General features: G+C 35.6%; 1 protein-coding gene across 1 annotated transcript; it reads right to left on the reverse strand.

Annotated features, from left to right (window-relative positions):
- Window positions 1-805: 805 nt before the first annotated feature.
- On the reverse strand, window positions 806-15315 carry LOC121370936 (ras-related protein Rab-1A). The gene is made up of 7 exons (XM_041496482.1): window positions 15159-15315; window positions 8185-8257; window positions 7024-7071; window positions 5407-5454; window positions 4539-4634; window positions 3842-3973; window positions 806-3439 (listed from the first exon to the last, which is right to left on the reverse strand). Exons 1-7 carry the CDS (start codon window positions 15179-15181, stop codon window positions 3242-3244), a joined length of 618 nt encoding a protein of 205 aa, XP_041352416.1. The 5' UTR covers window positions 15182-15315; the 3' UTR covers window positions 806-3241.
- Window positions 15316-19518: the final 4203 nt, after the last annotated feature.

Raw genomic sequence — 19518 nt, forward strand, 5'->3', positions numbered from 1 at the left:
ACCAATCATTTTTTTTAAATTGTAATTGATCACTGGAACATCACTAATCGGAATATTAAAGTCTGTAGACTTTGTTCTTCCAACCGCCATATTATAAGATTGTTTCAAATTTAATCAGTTTTTACTTTCCAGCAGCCTAATTCACTCTCGCAACTTTGCGATCTCACAGTGCAATGCTAAAAGGACTTGCAAAGAGGATGCTTTGGTGTCTAACAGAGCCTAAGAGACCTTTGGGAATTAGGCCCCAGGTTTATTTCCATCATTCTAGGACAGCTTTCCAATTTAAGTTATCTCTACACTTTCCAGATATTATATGTATTAAAGCCATTGATATAGGAGTTAAGGTTAATTGGTTTGGTGTTGGAGAGAAGCAACAGGTAGTTGTGAAACCAGGGAAAGTGCACGAGATTCACCCCCTCCCAATTGTGAGGTGTTCCAAAAATGGTTAGATGCGTTAAGTGGGGGACATGCGACATCTTGGTCAGCATGTTGATGTACTTCTGAATATTGTTCCCCTTTTTAAACAATGCACCTCCCTGAATACTGAGGTGCAATTTCTGAAATATTCCACTACTGATTAAGGTATTCTTCAATCCATATGACCTGACTGAAACAGATGCCAACCCACTTAGCAAAGTTGCACCTATTCAGCTAGTCATGCTGCAGACATCTTATGGCTACATTTTATGTCTAATTTACCTCGCATTATAACCAAACCAGCATAAGACTAATTTTCGGCAAGCGTCAGTTCAATGTTAGTGCTATCAATCAGAATAGGAAACAAAGCAATTGCAACAAATGTAAGGAATATTTACAAGTATTTATTGTCAATAGATGTTGATACAGTGCAGGTCATTTTACAAGCATACAACAAGGAAACCTGCCCAATTACAGCAAGAAAAACAGCTTAAATAACATTTATCTGGCAGGTGTTATTCCATTCATACAGTGCCAAGTTATTTCTTTCTTTTATAATTTATTACTAGTCAGAATTTTGCTCTTGGTAATCAATCACTACATGGAGAGAAATGGGAGAAGCAGTTTGTTTGACCAACATAATTTTATACAGCTTACTTTGACTACTTTCAGTTCTCTCTCACTCATTCACAAACAGTACCCCATGAATAATCACATGAACACAAAACACACTCAAGGGACACAACTGGTCGTCCGTCTTTCAGGGTGGTCAACTCAACCCATCAGCACTTTTATGACTAGTTAATTTACTCTTTATTCCCTGTGCTCTGATAAAATACCCCTTTCACAGCAAGTGAAAATGAAAAAAAGAAAGAAAAAAGACAACCAATGTCTTATGGAAAGGCTGCTATATTGTAAAAGCAGTTAGTAAAGATATCCTGATACGCCGCCATTATATTATAGAAATTAAAGATCATAACTGTATGCGAGATTGAATTCTAGCAGACCCGTTTACCAATACTTTTTTTTGTGTTATTGGGTTCAAAAACCTTGGAATTTATGAACCACTGCCCAATTTATAGAAACATTTTGTTCCGCAAATGTTTTTGCTGCTAATTTTTGTGTGAAATTAGCACTGGATTATGCTTCACTTTTTAAAACACAAACAACTGTGACCTTCTGTCGCCCACCCCATCCCCAATTTACTCTAAGCACTAATATATAACTTGCACCCACTTAATGCTGAATGAATGCTACAAGCAGAATACTGATGACATACCAAGGTCAAAGCCTCCTAAATGTATTAGTATGAAAGCTTGTTCAATAAATTAAAGACTAAATGAATGCATGGGATATTACAATAGAAAACTTGCAGAAGAAAACAACCAGTGAGATGCAGATTTTTTTTACACCATTATGAGCAAGTACTAATTCAAAATTCTGTTCCCACCCCATATCTATATTTAGAAAAAACCCGGAATAAATTATGTAGAAATCAGCATGGAAATAAAAGCCTTTAATCAAAATGTTTGAGTGGGATTTTTTTTTTTTTTTTTTTAAATTCAATGTTGCAACTTTACAAAGCACAGGGATGGTATACAGACCGAAAAACTAACAGAATAGTTCCATTCCAAAAGGCATGATAGGACAAATGGACTGAAGCATACTTCTTGTTGACAAAGTCAATCATAAACGACATATGAACCAGCAGCAATGGCCAAATAAACATACAGACGAACAAAATGCATTCTTTCAGAATGTATATATAATAATGCAACAGTACATTGATAAAAAGGAAAGATTATTGGAAAGATAAAAAGCACAACTAATTAAGTTTCATTTCTACATAATTCTGCAAATATATATATTAATCTGTAAGACCATCCCAATGGGTGAGAGGGAAAAAAAATGAATTTCCATAATAATGAATGTACAATTATGAAAGCACACCAATATGAACAATTCACTGAACTGGAATAGTCCTAGTCTAACTGACTGTGTGTGAAGCTAAAGGACGCTCCCATTAACAATGTATATCCCTTTAACCCTTTCACATCTAGATCTCCCAATTTAAAACGGCACCCTCTTGGGCACAGTCTTAACTGTTTTATAGAAGTGAAAAGGTTAAACAACCACAAACAAAACAGTGATTACAAATGAAAATTCCCATTTTCAAAAAACCAAGAACTTGAAGGAATACCAAAGATGCTTCATCAGTGATGGCATCTCATTCAAACAAACAACAAGTGTACACTTCACAAAACTAGTCAATAAATAAGAGAAACATTTATTGATATCATTCAAACGATGATGGGTTGCAAAAGAACTGAAGTGTATCGATCTGTGTGTGGATCACTTCTTTTCTGGCATTCATATTCTAAGTTCTCAAAATCTCGGCACAATGAAAATCAAGTTCGACTCGACGACTGTCAACACGACAGACTTTCATGCCAATCTGTCATTTCAATTTTAGTACTATGTTGTTTTTTGGAGGGGTTTATGAACTAGCAAAATGTGGACAAAAATTTTGTGTGTGATATCACAATGAATGGATTAATTTATCTTTTTATACAGATTCCAGATATACAATTCGAGTCATTTGGATTTAAAATACACCCATGTTTGGAGAGATGTTTTTGTGATGCAGCACAGTGCACTTCACTACTACTTTGTTTTTGTCGGTAATAAATGTCTTTTCTGTCAGGTTTCTCTTTCACACAGCGGCTGCGATTACAAGGACATCTCCCTGCATTGACAATCTCCGCTCTGATCCCCATTCGTATACATAAAAATATCAATGCCGACCGGTAAGAATGAGCATTCCTTAACAACAACCACCACCTCCTTGTTTCACCGGAGTGCTAGAATTGATTTTCACACTTGGCTTATTTTCTGAGGCTGCTGTCACTGGACCCATCCGGTTCTTGATTTCTGCCGCCATTGTCATAAATGCTTGTTCAACATTTGTAGCATTCTTAGCACTTGTCTCAAGGAAGGGTATTCCTAGTTGATCAGCGTATTCCTGAAGAAAAAAATTAAACATCAGTCGCAACACCTCAGCTAGCTACATATGCAGCATAATGTGCAAATTAAAAAAATCCTAAAATGTATCAAACACACCAAACAAATCCAAAGGACCTCATGTTATTTGAGCCTAAAGCCCAGAGCAAACCTATTTTACTGAACAAAAGGTCTGATTGTAACTTGGAAACAACACACCCACTTAACTTATCATTTACCATATTTTATAAATTAACATCATAAAATACATACAAATATTCAGTTCATAATTTCAGATTGCTTAGAAATGATTATTTTCACTCACAGCAGAAACGTGACATGAAATGGAAACAGTTTAATATGTTTAAATGTTACAGTATATAATTGATATTATTTTACACACAGCATAAAATCAAATGATTACCTTGGCCGTTGTGTAGTCGACGACTTTCTTTGCTGTCAGATCACACTTGTTGCCCACCAACAGCTTATTGACGTTTTCACTGGCATACCGATCAATCTCCTGAAGCCACTGTTTCACATTGTTAAATGATTCCTACAAAGAAAAACATCTTACATGTATAAATGCTAGTTTAAAATTGTAAATATTTTGTGAAAGGACCAACGTAAAATATTCCTATACCGTTGAAAGCAAACTGCATAACACTTTTATACTATTCACCATTAATTTAACATTGTTACTAGCTCACATTCATCACAGGACTGTTGTACCATGTTTAATTTGGAATTAAGAGGTTATTTATAAAAGAACTGTCCCAATAACATGACAACTCATACCATAGCGTTTAATATACCCGTTGAGGAAGAAGATCAATCTATAATGCATACACACCAATCTGGGAATCCGTTATTCGCCAAATTCACCAATTCCTAATTTTAGGAACAATTGGCAGATTATATTTTCATTCAGCAAAACAATTTCATTTAATAATTGGTATTCTGTTGGAAAAGAACTGATTTAAAAAAAAAAAAATTATATATAATTTGGCAAAAATTTTTGCTTACCCAGAGCTAGCACTGTCAATGTTCAATGTCCTTTTTAACATAACTCAATTTTCTGCACTCTTTCAATGCTAGTAATTAGTATTGAATCTACAAACCTGATCTGTTACATCATAAACCACAATGATGCCATGAGCTCCACGGTAGTAACTTGATGTGATGGTTCGGAATCGTTCTTGACCTGCTGTGTCCCACTGAAAGAAAAACATGTTATAGTTGGCAATCAAGTTATTTCTTGTGGGTTTTTGGGGTCATTTTTTTGGTAATTGTGTATTATTCCCTGTAACAAAAGTGATATCAGCGCAAGGCAGCATGGCGTCAAATTTTTATTTCGGGGCAAGTGTTACATTCGGTTTAGTAACAAAAACTAGAGCATCTAGGCCAGTTGGAGGGACATCAAAGCAAAACAAGTGTGATTCATTACTCAAAATCAAAATTAAAAAATATTTTGCTAATGGTTTTGCCAAATAAAGACTTCTTTTGCAATTTTTATTATTATTTTTCGCAACTAAGTATATAAAACATGGGATGTATGGGTAGGTAACAACTGCAAACCAGGTTGGGCATTAGGACATTTTCTTGCTACCTACGTATGATTTTTGAACATCAAGTAAGGAGGGCAACCACAGTATTTGCGATCATTGCCTTGGTAAAATCCAAACAACGGTTGCAAATATATGGTTTCCTTTAATATAATGTATAAAGTTATTTGTTATAACTAAGGTAATATATTTGATCTTTTCCTCCATCACAATAACAAGTAATAGCACAACTTAAGCTACATTCTATCAGTGCAAGTGACAATATTATTTTTAATTAGCTGTTTTTCACACTGTAGTGATTAAATATATTGTTGTATGATTCTGTGTTGTTAATAAAAGATTAAACAAACATGATACATAAACAGAATTTAGGTTCTACTATAAACCATGCGATTGAAAAAAGATCTAAAAAATGAAAACTTACGATTTGCAGTTTGATTGTTTTTCCATCCAGTTCTATCGTGCGAATTTTCTAAAACAGAAAACACACCTCCATTAAACTTCAATACATACCAGAGCCAAAAATGTTCAGTAGTTGCTCTATAAAGGGTAAGATCACCACAATACTGCATGAAGGATATTCAACAGCATCCCAGCACAAAAGTTAATGAGCAGGTATTGGGCATGATACATATACTGAGTGAAACCGAGTGAAAGAAATAAGAGACCACTTGGTATTGTAGACTGCTAATAATGTAGAAATGACTGTTTACGAACAAAGATGTAATGTGTGAATGAATGTCAGTGGTGTGAGGTAAAAACGTCCCCTAACTTTGTTAACTTCCTGACACTATGGATGGGGGTGTTGGTTGCAATCATTCATTCCGTTAGTGTTGGTGTGATTTCTGATTTCTTTCCATCAGTATACAAAAGGTCTAATGAATGAGAAAAATAAAACCCTGCTAAATCATCATACTATACATAGCTAACTTAACTCCGGATTAAAAGATGCCTGCTAATTTTCTCTTTCTTTAAAAGTTCATGGTCCTCAAAAAATATACGATTCTTCTGATTCACATTAATTTCTTTAATTTAATAACGCTTTTTTTTTTTTTTTTCTCAAGTTGTCCAATTGTCTGTAGGCATTAAAGACAGTTTCTTGATGCGACTGGCTGGAGCATGCCAGAATATTTATCACTATGTCAAGATGTGTGCCAGTTCTGAATGCTTCGACTGATAAACAGTTCCAAATACTCTGACTGTTAAACAGTTCCGAATGCTCTGACTGATAAACAGTTCCGAATGCTCTATCAAGAGTTTCGAATGCTCTATCAACAGTTCCGAATGCTCTGACTGATCAACAACAAAGTGTTTACTATTCTCCAGATAAAAACAGTGGAACATTTCAGTGCCGATTGAATATGAAGATGAAGATACAAGAAATTATCTGAACTAAGAAATTATCCTTTAACCTTCCGAGTACTGCAGGCGAGATATCTCGCCCGACGTCACGCCAGTCGACATACTGTACACTGTCTACAGTGCATTCCCCAACTCATATTTCCCGCCATTTTGTGCACGACACTCACCGGAAACATAATAAAACAAAAAAGTATTTTCGCTTGACAACAATGGCGGCACGTCGCGGTCATTTTCAGGGATCAATAGCCGATTGTGACAGCTAATTTGATAATAAATTTGATCGTTTTACCAACAACGAAAATTACCAAACATTGCAATATGAATCGTAGTTCAGGTTTAAAAAAAAATTATGGTCAGAAAACCACTGTTGTCGGGAATACTGGACAGCTGGCCACAAATGCCCGTAAGTAAACGCAACTTTTTCAATTTTTTGCCTAATTTTAATCACCATTAGCCGATCTAAAAATAATAAAAATTACAAAAAAAAAGACACGAAAATAATACTTACCGATTCATATATGAACTTTATTGCATGTATTTATAACACATTTAAGTGAATATATGTGAGTAAAAATTATAAACTTGTACCCACTCAACGTGGTTTTTGTTAAAAATTAATCCAGTAGTCTAAAGGATAAAATGTCAATACATACAAGTAGAAGCAAAAATGCCAACTTACGAAATCCACCCCAATTGTACTAATATAACTTTCTGTGTAAGTGTCATCCTGAAAATAAATAGAAAACACAATGCTATACAAAGAGAAGATGTTAAGTTTAACAAATGAATCAATTAAAAATATGTCTGACAGAAACACATCCACTAAATTACTAGCTGTTGCAAAATAGACAAATCCCGAGCAATTTATGAAAACAAGGTGACAATCTGAAAATCACTTGCTATAAATATCTGGGCCAGTGATTATAAAATTTTAGAGTCTAGACTTCATCTTTAATAATGTCATACACATAAAATTTGTGTGGCGTTAAAGTTTTAGATTCTGTAAGTCTTTTAAGTCTGTACTAAAAGTTTTATAAGCACCAGGCCTAATGTGTGCATTGTATATCTGGTCCACAGTTAATTCCCTACATTTTAACATCCATACAAAATCTCTGTAAGGGTAAAATATAACTATTTTTAAATACTGACCTGTACATTAATAGACTCCATCATATGTGGTCATGTGGGATAGAAAAAGTACACACGAATTGGTGGAAATTTCGACCCGGAATGAGGCTTGCAGAGTCCCATGGTTGAAATTTCTACCACCGTGGAGCCTTTTTCTCCCATCCATTTGATAAATAAACAATTATTTTACACAAACAAAGATGGCTGAAAAGGTAACGTCTTTATTTGACTGTTTTATCATAAATAAACTACACCATCATATTTACTACATCTGTTTCATGTATTTAACACTACAAATTAACAAGATAGCTTTTATAACAAAGGTTTACCAACGCTGTAATATCCCCCATATTAAACTCAATGACATCATAGCCAAGACAGATTTATTCCCTATGGGCTGACGTCATGGAATAGGTCTGTCTTGCATAGCTAGGGATGGGAGAATACAGTGTACCTACTATCCTGGACCAATTTGAAGACAGACATATCAAATCATATATCTACAAATTCAGAATATTTATCTCACCTAAAAGGTTTTAAATTACAGCTTATACAGTTGTTATCATACAGAAAATACCAAAATTACGTTTTTGTTATTAATATAATTTTCTGATATTCATATCAGTCATTGCACTAAGTGTAACAGACTTTGATTCAACTTTATGGAGGAAATCAAATGGACACTTTATTTATATCACATAATCTTACTTACTGCAAACCGTAATAAAAGGCAGGATTTTCCAACACCAGAGTCTCCAATCAGTAGAAGTTTAAACAAATAATCACTGAAAAATAAAACAAATAAAATAATCACTAAAAATTAAAACTACACATACACCGAGACCAGAAATCAGAAGTAGCAAAACACACGAGTAAATATGAATACTAAATCACATTTCAGCTTGTTTTGTGTTCTATCTTAATCATAATCACCATAAGAAATCGTAACCTATTTTATATTTATACACTAAAATTTATTTTTAAACTATCAGTTGTAATCAGTGTATAAAGTGTAATTAACCTATGTTATATTTTTACACTACTTGTCAATAAGTTTCAGTTTATGGTTGCTGACTGGTCTTATTTATTAATAATAATTTCACCAATATTGTAAAACTTACCAACCAGCAAACCAAGCATCCAAATCATCATCAAAACTTTCCCAAAGTTTGTAACCACAACATAATGCAGACATTTCTATTAGAGATCACACTTTCTTATATGCACATGAAATAGCACAAGTTATACCTGTACATGCAAGTACAAATAGAAAATTCAGTTGATATATATATTAGACACAAAATCTACACGTACAAGCTCTCACGGTCCCACAACGAATCATCTATTTCACCAATAAATCTTTCTGTGGATCTTTTCACTTTGTTTCTAACAGACATAATTAATGTAGAAATAAAACAGCTACTTTGATTTAGAAGTACTTTATGCTATGACAACCCTAAAATGCCTAATAACCAAGTAGTTCCAAGACATACCCTTAAATACTTAAAATGTAGTGACATGGACAAAATGATGTTGTCAAAATGATTATACCCCTAATAATAGATGCTGAGCCATCTAACACTTCAATGGTATGTGGTGTGGCAGTTTGCCAAAATCTAGTGATTTTGCCTTTGTGATTACATATATATATTTTGACCATACAGAGTGTATACTACTTCTTTCCCTTCTTCAAGTTAAATAAAAAGACATTACTATCTATGGTAGTGTTTGCAATTCTATACATTTTGCATGCACATAAACCAAGCCTTCCACTCATCCCTACCTCTTAACATTATGCTATTATTTATCTGTACTCCAGTGTTGGATATATACATAAATATAAAATAATAACCACAAACTCGGAAATAAACACATGTACATGGTTCAACTGAACAAATTCAATTAATATCAACATTTTGGTATGTTTGTGCACATTCCAGTTCCAGTCATGAAAAATAATTTATTTGTTTACTTATTTGTGATTATATCCAATTATGGTTCAAACATGCTGTGTGTGGCATACACCTCAACTATGTTGGTTGTCTGTTCACACAGGACAGTGGGTTAGTGAGAGAGAAGGAAGGAAACGCACTCAACACATTTTATTTATGGTTATATGGCGTCAGACATAGGTTAAGCACCACACAGGTATTGAGAGAGAAAACCCAGTCACTACTTCATGGGCTACTCTTTTCGATTAGCAGCAAGGGATCTTTTATATGCACCATCCCACAGACAGGGTAGTACATACCACAGCATTTGATATGCCAGTCGTGGTGCACTGGCTGGAACGAGAAATAGCCCAATGTGCCCAATGACAGGGATCGATCCCAGACCGACCGTGCATAAAGCGAGTGCTTTACCACTGGGCTACGTCCCTCCCCTTTGTGAGAGACAAGTCGGTGTAGTGGCCTTACATCTACTCATCGAGTCGTTAAACTGAGATGCAAAACCTGTACCTACCAGTCTTAAGGAATACCACTAATGGTACAAAGCATTGTTATTTGTTATGAAAAATAATTTATTACATTATCAAATGTCTAAAAAAATGTATCATATTTATAAATAAATTCTGACAAAGCATTATATTTTTTCAAAAACGATCTGCAAAACAGCATGAAAAAACATTGTATTCAATGGTGGAAGGAGGGAAAGGGGAAAGAAGATTGAAAGACATGGTGACAATTTGAATAATTAAACTTGAAAACCGAGATCAAATATTTCTTTCGTTGTGTATAATTTATTACACATGCATCTATTTATCTTCAATAATTATATATCACAATGAAAACACTGATAGTAGGGCTAGCTCTGGCACTCGCCAAATTGGCCAATTGCGAATTTAACTAATAATTGGCAAATTTTATTTTAATTTGGCGAAATAATTTCATGTAATAATTGATATTTTGTGAGAAAATTACTAGGTTTCTGTAATTTTTGAAGTCTAACGGATAATTTGGTGAAATTCTCTACACATCCAAAACTAGCCCTGGATAGTACTCTATATACAAACTCGTGACCTCAATACGTACCAATGACCAAATGGATGGATCTCTTTAATTGGCAAAACAAAACAAAGTAGCACAAGTTTTCGGTGACTTAAACATTGTTCCACGGGTGGTATTAAAAGGGAGGTCAAATATGAGCCAACACATACCGACACTTTAAGAAATAAAAAACGTGTGTAACTTTAAAGTTAATAAAAAAAAACTTGATTATTCCTGCTAAATGGGGGCAGCCATTTTGTTTCATTCAGTACTGTAGTTTGGGACGAAGTGACGTCAGGTCCTACCAACTCCTGAATGCAGTGTAAACAAACACAATAATTTACAAGGCACTTCCCTGACTTTATAATATAAAAAAACTAAATATATTTCAATTTGCACGAAATGGGGTTATAGCATCTTTTTCTTTAAAAAAAATCCAAAGAAAAAATTGATTTTTGTAGGCTACACTGGAGCAAAAACGACCACTCATGTTAGTAAAGTGATAATTTTCTTTTCTTTGAGACTAAGTAATTGGTCAGTTCTGTGATTTTAGATGGGGAAAGTCTATTTAATCAAGAGTTTTACAGAATTATTTACAGTAATAAAGCATGACGGCTGATAATGTCCATAATAATCTCAGGAGTGGCATTTAATGGTTTTATTAATTAAATACAATAATATACTTGATACTACGCAATAGTGTGAATTATATACTGTCGAGGATGCATACCAGATCAAAAGCCTTGCAAAATCATTCCTTTAATGCATTATAAACAAACTGAGTGTAAATGTTACCTTTCGATATGCACCAGGGTTCGATCTTAACGGCACCCGATCCAATGAAAATATTGATGGGCAAGTTAAACTCCTGTCCCAGGTTAGGTTGCCCACCAGGAGACAAAAATATTTATTAACAGACAGTGGAATGATTGAATGTTCATATTTATATTCATCAAAGTGATGTACAGTTAACAATGGAATCAGTTCAGTTTTGGTTATAGAAGAAAAAACAACACAACGTACTTTTTGTTTATCAAACTTGCCACCGTTAGCCCAGTTCGCCCGAAATGGAAAAACAAATTTGTCTAGAGGAGTGTCAATACCAAAATATACTTCTGGCAATAAACTGCCAAACTACTAATATTTTTGCGTTTTGTGATGTTGATAGACTAATTTGGTGCACATTTTAAACATCGTGCACCTTGTTCATTCCAAGACCGAGCCTTGATAAAACATTCCACATGCTCGATTATGTGGGTCCCGTGACAATATAATAATTGTAATTTAATTACAACAGTTTGTAATGTAACTAAAACAAGTTCTGTTTCCTTCGTTTGTGTTATTATTGTTTGTATGCTATGATAACATGTTTTTAAAGTACAGGTTTTTTTTAAAAGAAATTCAGTCGTTAATCATTCAAAAGTTGTACGGGCGAGTCAAAGCGTTGCTGTGAGTGGCCTGATTGGCCAGTAAAAAAAAATCCCAAGTGCATACCCTGCAAGATTTTAAAATACGACTGGTACTTACCTTTGCTATGCAAATCTGAAAACACAGGTTTAATAGATATCTTCGAAGACGTACCAATACGATCGAAACATCTTTGCCTATTTAATTTATTATTAATTGGAAACAGTCCACTTTTGTAAGGTAATAGATCACAACGTCAGATAAGAACAACTCATTTATACTGTTCATATAGTTATGCCAAAATGAGAAAAGGGATTGAATTAAATAGTGGCTTCTGTAGCTTACACAAATGAACTTGTTATGGAAATCAGTGACAAGCACATGCATACGTGTAGGGAAGGGTGGGGCAATGCGCACCTCTTAAGGACGTCTTGTGATTTTATGGATGTAACAGACGAAAGAACTTGGCAGCGGAATGGAGATAATATGGTTGTTTATTGACTGGTTACTTCGAATATCATCACGTTATGGTATTTTTAACATGATGCCCATTCTTATTGTTTTATGTAACATTGCCCGAGGATTTCCGATATTGACCCATTTGAAACAACTGGGCCAATTGATTCTTACTTATACTTCGGCTAATGTGTTTCGAGTGGGATGCAGATGATTCGTCCTCTGAACGTTCTGTCCACTAAACATCTGTCCACTGTTAACCTCAAGAGGATTAGTCCATAACCAAAATTTGTTCTTGGACAATTCGTTCACTATAATATTATTTATTTTGGGCGACAAAGCACATGCATATGTGTAGGGCAGGGCTCACGCTGTTGGTAGCCAAATTAGCCATTGGCTAAGTTTTTAAAAAAATGGCTAATAAAATATGCAAGTGGCTAAAATTTTGGCTAAGCCATTTTCTGTCTTCTGATATGAACAAACGGTTACAATCTATCCAACACCTCAAACATAACAATACTACCAAATATTCAATTAGCGTAATAGCCATCTCGCGAACGGTAATGAAAAATAGTGTCATGCAGAATACAGCATAGGCCTTATAATGTTTGCTTATTTTAATAATCACGGTTATTAATTTTAACGGCATGCATTCAACATGCATGACAGCAATGTCTGGAAGATCTGTAACTTGTTATTTTTACTTTGTAAAATCTTTGAACCAAAGTAATAAAAACAGACCGACAATGCGTGTCAATTTGAATACACATGCCAGTTCAGGGCCGAAAGACATGTAGGCCGTCTCAAGGGCCGAGTTCAGCCAGACCGAACGAAAACAAAACGTTCACTAGACTGGTTTGTGCGCTTCACGTTAAACCAAATGGACACGACGAACATCAATCAAATAGTTCGCGAACGTTGGGAAGAACGTTCATTGGCTGAACCGAGGACAGCTTTCGGTGGGAATATACGTCACGTTTCAGTCAGCTGACATCGTTGCGGACATTAAACAATACGATTACGTAAAAGTAAATCTTGATGTAAATTTGTAGAAAAACTAGTTGTTTGCATCAATGAATACCTACATGTGTAACTGCCGTTTTTGTGTATTCCTTTGTCTGTTAATTTCGTACCCATGGTCGAGAGCACGCATGCAGATCGTGATCGCCGGAAATGAACATGCAGTATTTAAATTGTACAAATTGCAGTTAAATGTACACTGAATAAAATTAGTTTTATAAATGAATTAAATGGAGTATACTGTGAAGTCGGCATTCTTAGCTGAGGTATTTTGTAAGCATAAATCACAACAAGCATTTAACACGACGCTGAAATCAACAGCAACAATGTGGCACAAATTATGAAATTGATGGGTCACTTAAAAAAAAAAAAAAAGCAATTCAAACTAACATAAAAAGGAAGAAAGAAAAAACAACACCCTCCATAAACATCCACCCACCCCATATTTCTGTATGTTTGTTAATTTAATGTCATAGGCCTTAGAAGTGGGGGTGGGTGTATGGGTACTGGTTTCAAACTCTGAAAATATTGCATAACCTCATTCCAATCCCACCCCCGCTGACAAATTGAAGTAATATATTAACTGTCCCTACCCCCATTGAAGTTTTGTTATTCCTATTTATTCCAGTTTGTACACAATTAGCTGAAAAAGATACATTTTCATATTCATATATAAATACTCTATACAGTACTGCGAATTTTTTTTTTTAAAAATGGCCAAGACATTTTCAATATGGCTAATAAAAATTCCATTTGGCTAATATTTTGGCTACAGGTATTTTTGATCCTGGGTGAGCCCTGGTAGGGGACAGTGGGGCAATGCGCACCCCTTAAGGATGTCTTATGATTTTATGGATGTAACAGATGAAAGAACTTGGCAGCGGAATGGAGATAATATTGTTGTTTATTGGTTGGTTACTTCGAACAACATCACATTATGGTATTTTTAACATAAATGTCAAAATTTTCATCCGGTGCGCATTGACTATTATTTTCTGGCACAAACTTCCTAGTAGAAACAATGAAAATCAATAACGTACTATAATGGACACAGACAGACAATAACAAGTTGATAGTGCCACTAAATTTTAGTTTGTTTCATATACTAGTAATTTACCACAAAACGAAATATAATTAACCATTTCAATGGCTAAGAAATAACATTTTAGATTTAATGGTCTAAATGTTGTAATCGAGTGGACGAATTGTTTGAGGTGGGTTTACGAATTGTCTGTGGATGAAACGGTAAAATATCCGACTGTTACCCCCTATTGTTAGTTTTAGGGTTAGGGTTAGTTTTAGGGTTCCCTCTATACATATATCAATAAAATGGGGGGGGGGGGGGGGAGAGAGAGATACTTTGTGATTAGTAAATATACTACAAGTGGTAGAATGTTTTAGTTCCATAAATGTTCGGTTCATGAAGTCACAATACATCCTTATGACATTTATTTATAAAAAAAAGTAAAATGTAGAGCTGTTGGAGAGAACAATATGTAATTCTTTCCTAAAAGATAATCGATAATTGGTTGACAACGACAATAGGTAATAGAATCAACCAACCATAAGTCATAACAAAAAAAAACAAAAACATTCCCATCACATATTTTAAGACCTTTATGAAACAGTGTTCATTACTGTATAATTTTGTTTTTTAAAATACTTTAATAATCGCTTAATTTAAGGCTGGGGGCACAGTTGGGGCGTCATCAGCTGCTGGTGACATCACCCCTTTTCTCCCGTGACACATCGCCTTACAAACCTTCTATCTCTTCTATTTAATATAAATTTTCATATTTATCCCACGGATACTTACTATTCAGGATTCATTGTTGACATACTACTATATACACGCTTTATAAATATGAGTATCTGATTAGGATAATCAAAATTGTATTAACACAAACTCTTCGTTGGCAGACATAAACGCCTGCGAAATAAAGATGGCTTCCTTCTTCCGATTTAGCAATATGCTCCTAGAGGGGGGATTCAACTATTGATATCCATGATGTCATATCCCAACGTGGCATCACGAGGTTAGAACTTCCGGTTGTGTGTAAAATCGTTTCTCAAAATTATTAACAAACTACGTAATAATGTTTACATGGTTTAACCAGTCATGAATAAAATGTGAACATCTGAAATACTTTACAAAATAAAACAGTAGACAAAATAAAACCTGTAGTGTCTAATACTATAAATTAAAATAACATGTTTCCAAAATGTAACCCGACCCACCAATTATGTCAGCAAAAGTGGGATGAAAAGAAAAGAAAATATAGTTTTGAAAACAATGTGGAAAACTGATTGGCTTTCAGTACTTTAAATGATATAATATAGGCATATATATATATATATATATGAATATGATTATGATTGGCCTAGGTCTTTATACAAGACGTAGACTAAGATAACTCTACCTCTAGGGCCTCCAAAAATCCGTAATATTGGACTCGAGTACTCGAAGATCAAACTCGACCCGGACCCGAGTAGGCCTACCTGACACTTACGCTAGATGGTAATGAGACTAAGGAATAAAGTAAAATGGCATTAGGCATCTTCACACATTCGACTTTTGTTTTTCCTCCATGTCTCATAGCCATATAATGTAACGGGCTGCAAAATATTAAACGTAAACAAATATAATATAATATAATATAATCAATCTGATTAAAATTAGCTCTACTGGTTCTACCCTGGTAATAGTAGAGCTACTTTTAATTAGATTGTAATATAATACAATATAATATAACACAAGACAAGACAAGACAAGACAAGACAAGACAAGACAAGACAATACAATACAATATAATGCTCTTCCTTGCACGGACTCGAGTCTTGCTAGAATCGGCCTGTGCTCGAGTAGGCCTACTCGAGTACTCTTGGAGACCCTAGCCTCTACCAAGTGCACGGGTGAAGGACTTTTAGCAGGCGTCGAATCCAGACAGACGAGTGAAGTTTAGGGAGGGGGGGGGGGGGGGAGGTCGAGTCATGCTCCTCTGAAAAACACGTTGAAAAAAACAAAACCCAAAAATTAAAAATTGCTTGAACGCCTGCTCTGTGGTAGGCTCTAGGCACTTTAATACAGACCCGTGACCAATTTACAGGGACAAAGGTTTGAAGGTGTTTTTCATATCTACAAATAAAAGTAGCGGAGGCGACTCTCTCAAAAGTGTGGGCTAACTCCGCCAAGTGGCGAAATCCAACTGAGATGACCGCTAAATTGATCAAAATGCGTGTTTGTTTGTTGTTGTTTTTTGTGGGGGTTGGTTTTTTGGTGGTTTTTGTTGTTGTTGTTGTTTTTTGTGGTGGTTTTTTTAGCTTCTGCTTGTTGTATGAAGATGGCTTTCATATACAAATATATGTTTTTGGGGACAGAGATTTCAGAATGTTTGTTTTTTTTTTTTTTTTTTTTAATTTTTTTTTTTTTTTTTTTTTTTAAGCATGGATTGCGCAGAAGAAGAGGGTATATTTAGTTTTTTTGCCGTCTTTCTCATCTGCTTTGGTCCATCCTCAATGGCCATGGTGCCTCCTCCTTTGCCTTGGTACCTTAAATATTTCCCTAAACAGTAGCACGGGGGGGGGGGGGGGGGTGTTCTGTACATCCCACAGGTTACTTCTACAAAAATGGACATCATACCGCGGAAAATTTAAAAAACAAAATATTGTTAACGCGCGAGGTCAAAATCGACGCACGCACTGAACAGAGACCAGAAATTTATTTTGTTTGGCCTTATTTGGCTTTTCTTGTTTGGAATCTTAAAATTTATCAGGCGCTTGTGCTAAACATTTGCAGTGGAGGGGAAGGGGGGTGGGTGTCTAGAGTATGGCAGGCTAAGATTGAGGGCGCAGCACGCCTGAGTTTCTTGTGTAGCCTAAGGACATGCTCCCCCGAACAGTAGCGAGGGGGTGGCACGGGGACCATGCCCCCCAATCATACTTGCTTTTTAACTATTAAATTTTATAAAATCATACATACATTTATATACACACACACACACACACGTACGTACGTACGTACGTACATGTATACATACATACATAGTGTGGATAACGGTTGCCAAATGTTGGTTGCCGCCACCCCCACTCACCACCCACCCCTCACCCCAATATAAAATCCTGGCTACGCCAGTAGCCTACAGTGCAACGTAGCGCAGCGCCCCACAATACAACAAAGTACAACAAAATAGGCTAATAATAAACAACTCCAAATTGATCGATCATACACTGTTTGCCTAAATTTAACATTGAACGACATGAATATGTATGTATGTATGTATGTATTGGATTTCTTAAGTACATGTATATGGGGGAGGGGGGGCACCCACATATGCTGCCTCCAACTGCCCTAGTCCTCTATCCCCCCCCCCTCTCTTTCTCTCTCTCTCTCTCTCTCTCTCATTTAACTATCATAAACAAAAAACACAACAAAACAAATTCAGACAAAACACCTTCAAATTAATCGATATCTTATATAATATTTACGTAATTAAATAACTCGATAAAACGAAACTTGTAACGTGCTAATAAGCTTACTCGCTTCGCCAAGAATCCTTAGCTAAACATGATGTGCAGGGCCGTACCCTGATCAAAATCCTAGGGGGGGGGGGACTACTTTGTATGAACAAATGAACACTATACAAATTAAACCTTGAGATGTGTATGCTATTTTCTATTTTTTGGAGTAAAAAAAAGTGAGATTCTCAGGCGTTTACTGCCCCCCCCCCCCCCAGGAGGGTACGGCCCTGACGTATATACTTTTAAATTAACCGTACACGAGGTTACATTGATAGGCGTCGGAAGCACTCCTCTCTTTCTTTTCCTCAGTTATGAAACCTTGGTGGCTAGAATGCATGCATATACGCTTTTCTCCTCCTCAGTTGAAGTCGAATTAATAACTGGCCCCTCCTCTGATATTGAATCATGTGCATGTGACTAAGGTTGCCATGGAACGATAATTATTATGTACTCCTTTTGTCACACATATCTTTGTAATGTAATGTCATGTATTTGTATTTGTATTCATATATGTACCAAGCAATGTATTCCTATTATTTGTATCCTCCTGTTAACCATCTTGTCAAAATCAGAATATGTATGTTCCTCTTACGCCGGTGCATAACGGTCTGAGTGTAATAAAGTTCTGTTCTGTTCTGTTCTGTCTTTAGTATATTTATTTCCCAGCTACTTAACGTAAGTCCTGACCTTCATTATAGATGAAACTTTATTATCTCCAAGGTAGTAATTGCCGTATTTAAGCCCGGCGCTGGGCTTAAATACGACAAATCCGGGTATGTCCAAATACAATTTAGTCGAACGACAGTATGTACACGTGTTATCAGGGTTATCACGTTAAACAATACTCCATGCATGCCGTGTCCAATGTGTTCATCAATGCGATTCTGATACTTTGATCTTTGAGTGTTAGTAACTTGTTGTAACTTGTAAACACGTAGTCGTTAGGTACACGTATAAGTAAATACCACGACAGTCTCGATGGTATAGAGGTCCAGGCCCACGGCGCGTTATGGACAGCCTGTAGTAAATGAAACGTATTAGGCTACTCCCTCTCTGACTAACCTCTGGACTATCGTCGATAGAGATGTATGCCCGGGGGCAACGTGTGTGAACTTTTAACTGAATATAGGCACGAAATTAAATAACAATCATTAGGCCAGCACATACATTATATTAATTATGGTCATGATCATGAATCGCTGGCAATGAGACCTCTTGTCCTTAACAAAATATGTTTGTTTTATTTAAAGACACCTCAAGAGCACATTGCTTTATTCCATTAATTTGGTAATTTTGACATATATAGTCTTATAGAGAAAACCCGCTACATTTTCCCCATTAGTAGCAAGGATCTTTTATATGCACTATCCCACAGACAATAACAAAATCATACCATGGCCTATGATATACCAGTCGTGGTGCACTGGTTGGAACAAGAAATGAGCCCACCGACGAGGATTGATCCTAGGCCGACCGCGCATCAAGCGAACGTTAATACCACTGAGCTACGTTCCGCCCCCTATTGTGGATAGAGATGTATGCCAGGGGTAACGTGTGTGGACTTTTAACTGAATATACCCTATTATACGCCCGAAACTAAATAACCATCATTAGGCCAGCACATTGATTATATTAATTATGGAAATGAATCGCTGGCA

The sequence above is a fragment of the Gigantopelta aegis genome, chromosome 4 (assembly GCF_016097555.1).
Source record: "Gigantopelta aegis isolate Gae_Host chromosome 4, Gae_host_genome, whole genome shotgun sequence".
Lineage (NCBI taxonomy): Eukaryota > Metazoa > Mollusca > Gastropoda > Neomphalida > Peltospiridae > Gigantopelta > Gigantopelta aegis.

Excerpts from the sequence above, each read along its gene's own strand:
- LOC121370936 (XM_041496482.1), bottom strand. The coding sequence starts at position 15,181 with ATGTCAACAATGAATCCTGAATA. Across the intron at positions 5,455-7,023 it reads GTACAATTGGGGTGGATTTC|AAAATTCGCACGATAGAACT; the intron begins GTAAGTTGGCAT and ends TTTCTGTTTTAG. Across the intron at positions 4,635-5,406 it reads AAACAATCAAACTGCAAATC|TGGGACACAGCAGGTCAAGA; the intron begins GTAAGTTTTCAT and ends TTTTTCTTTCAG.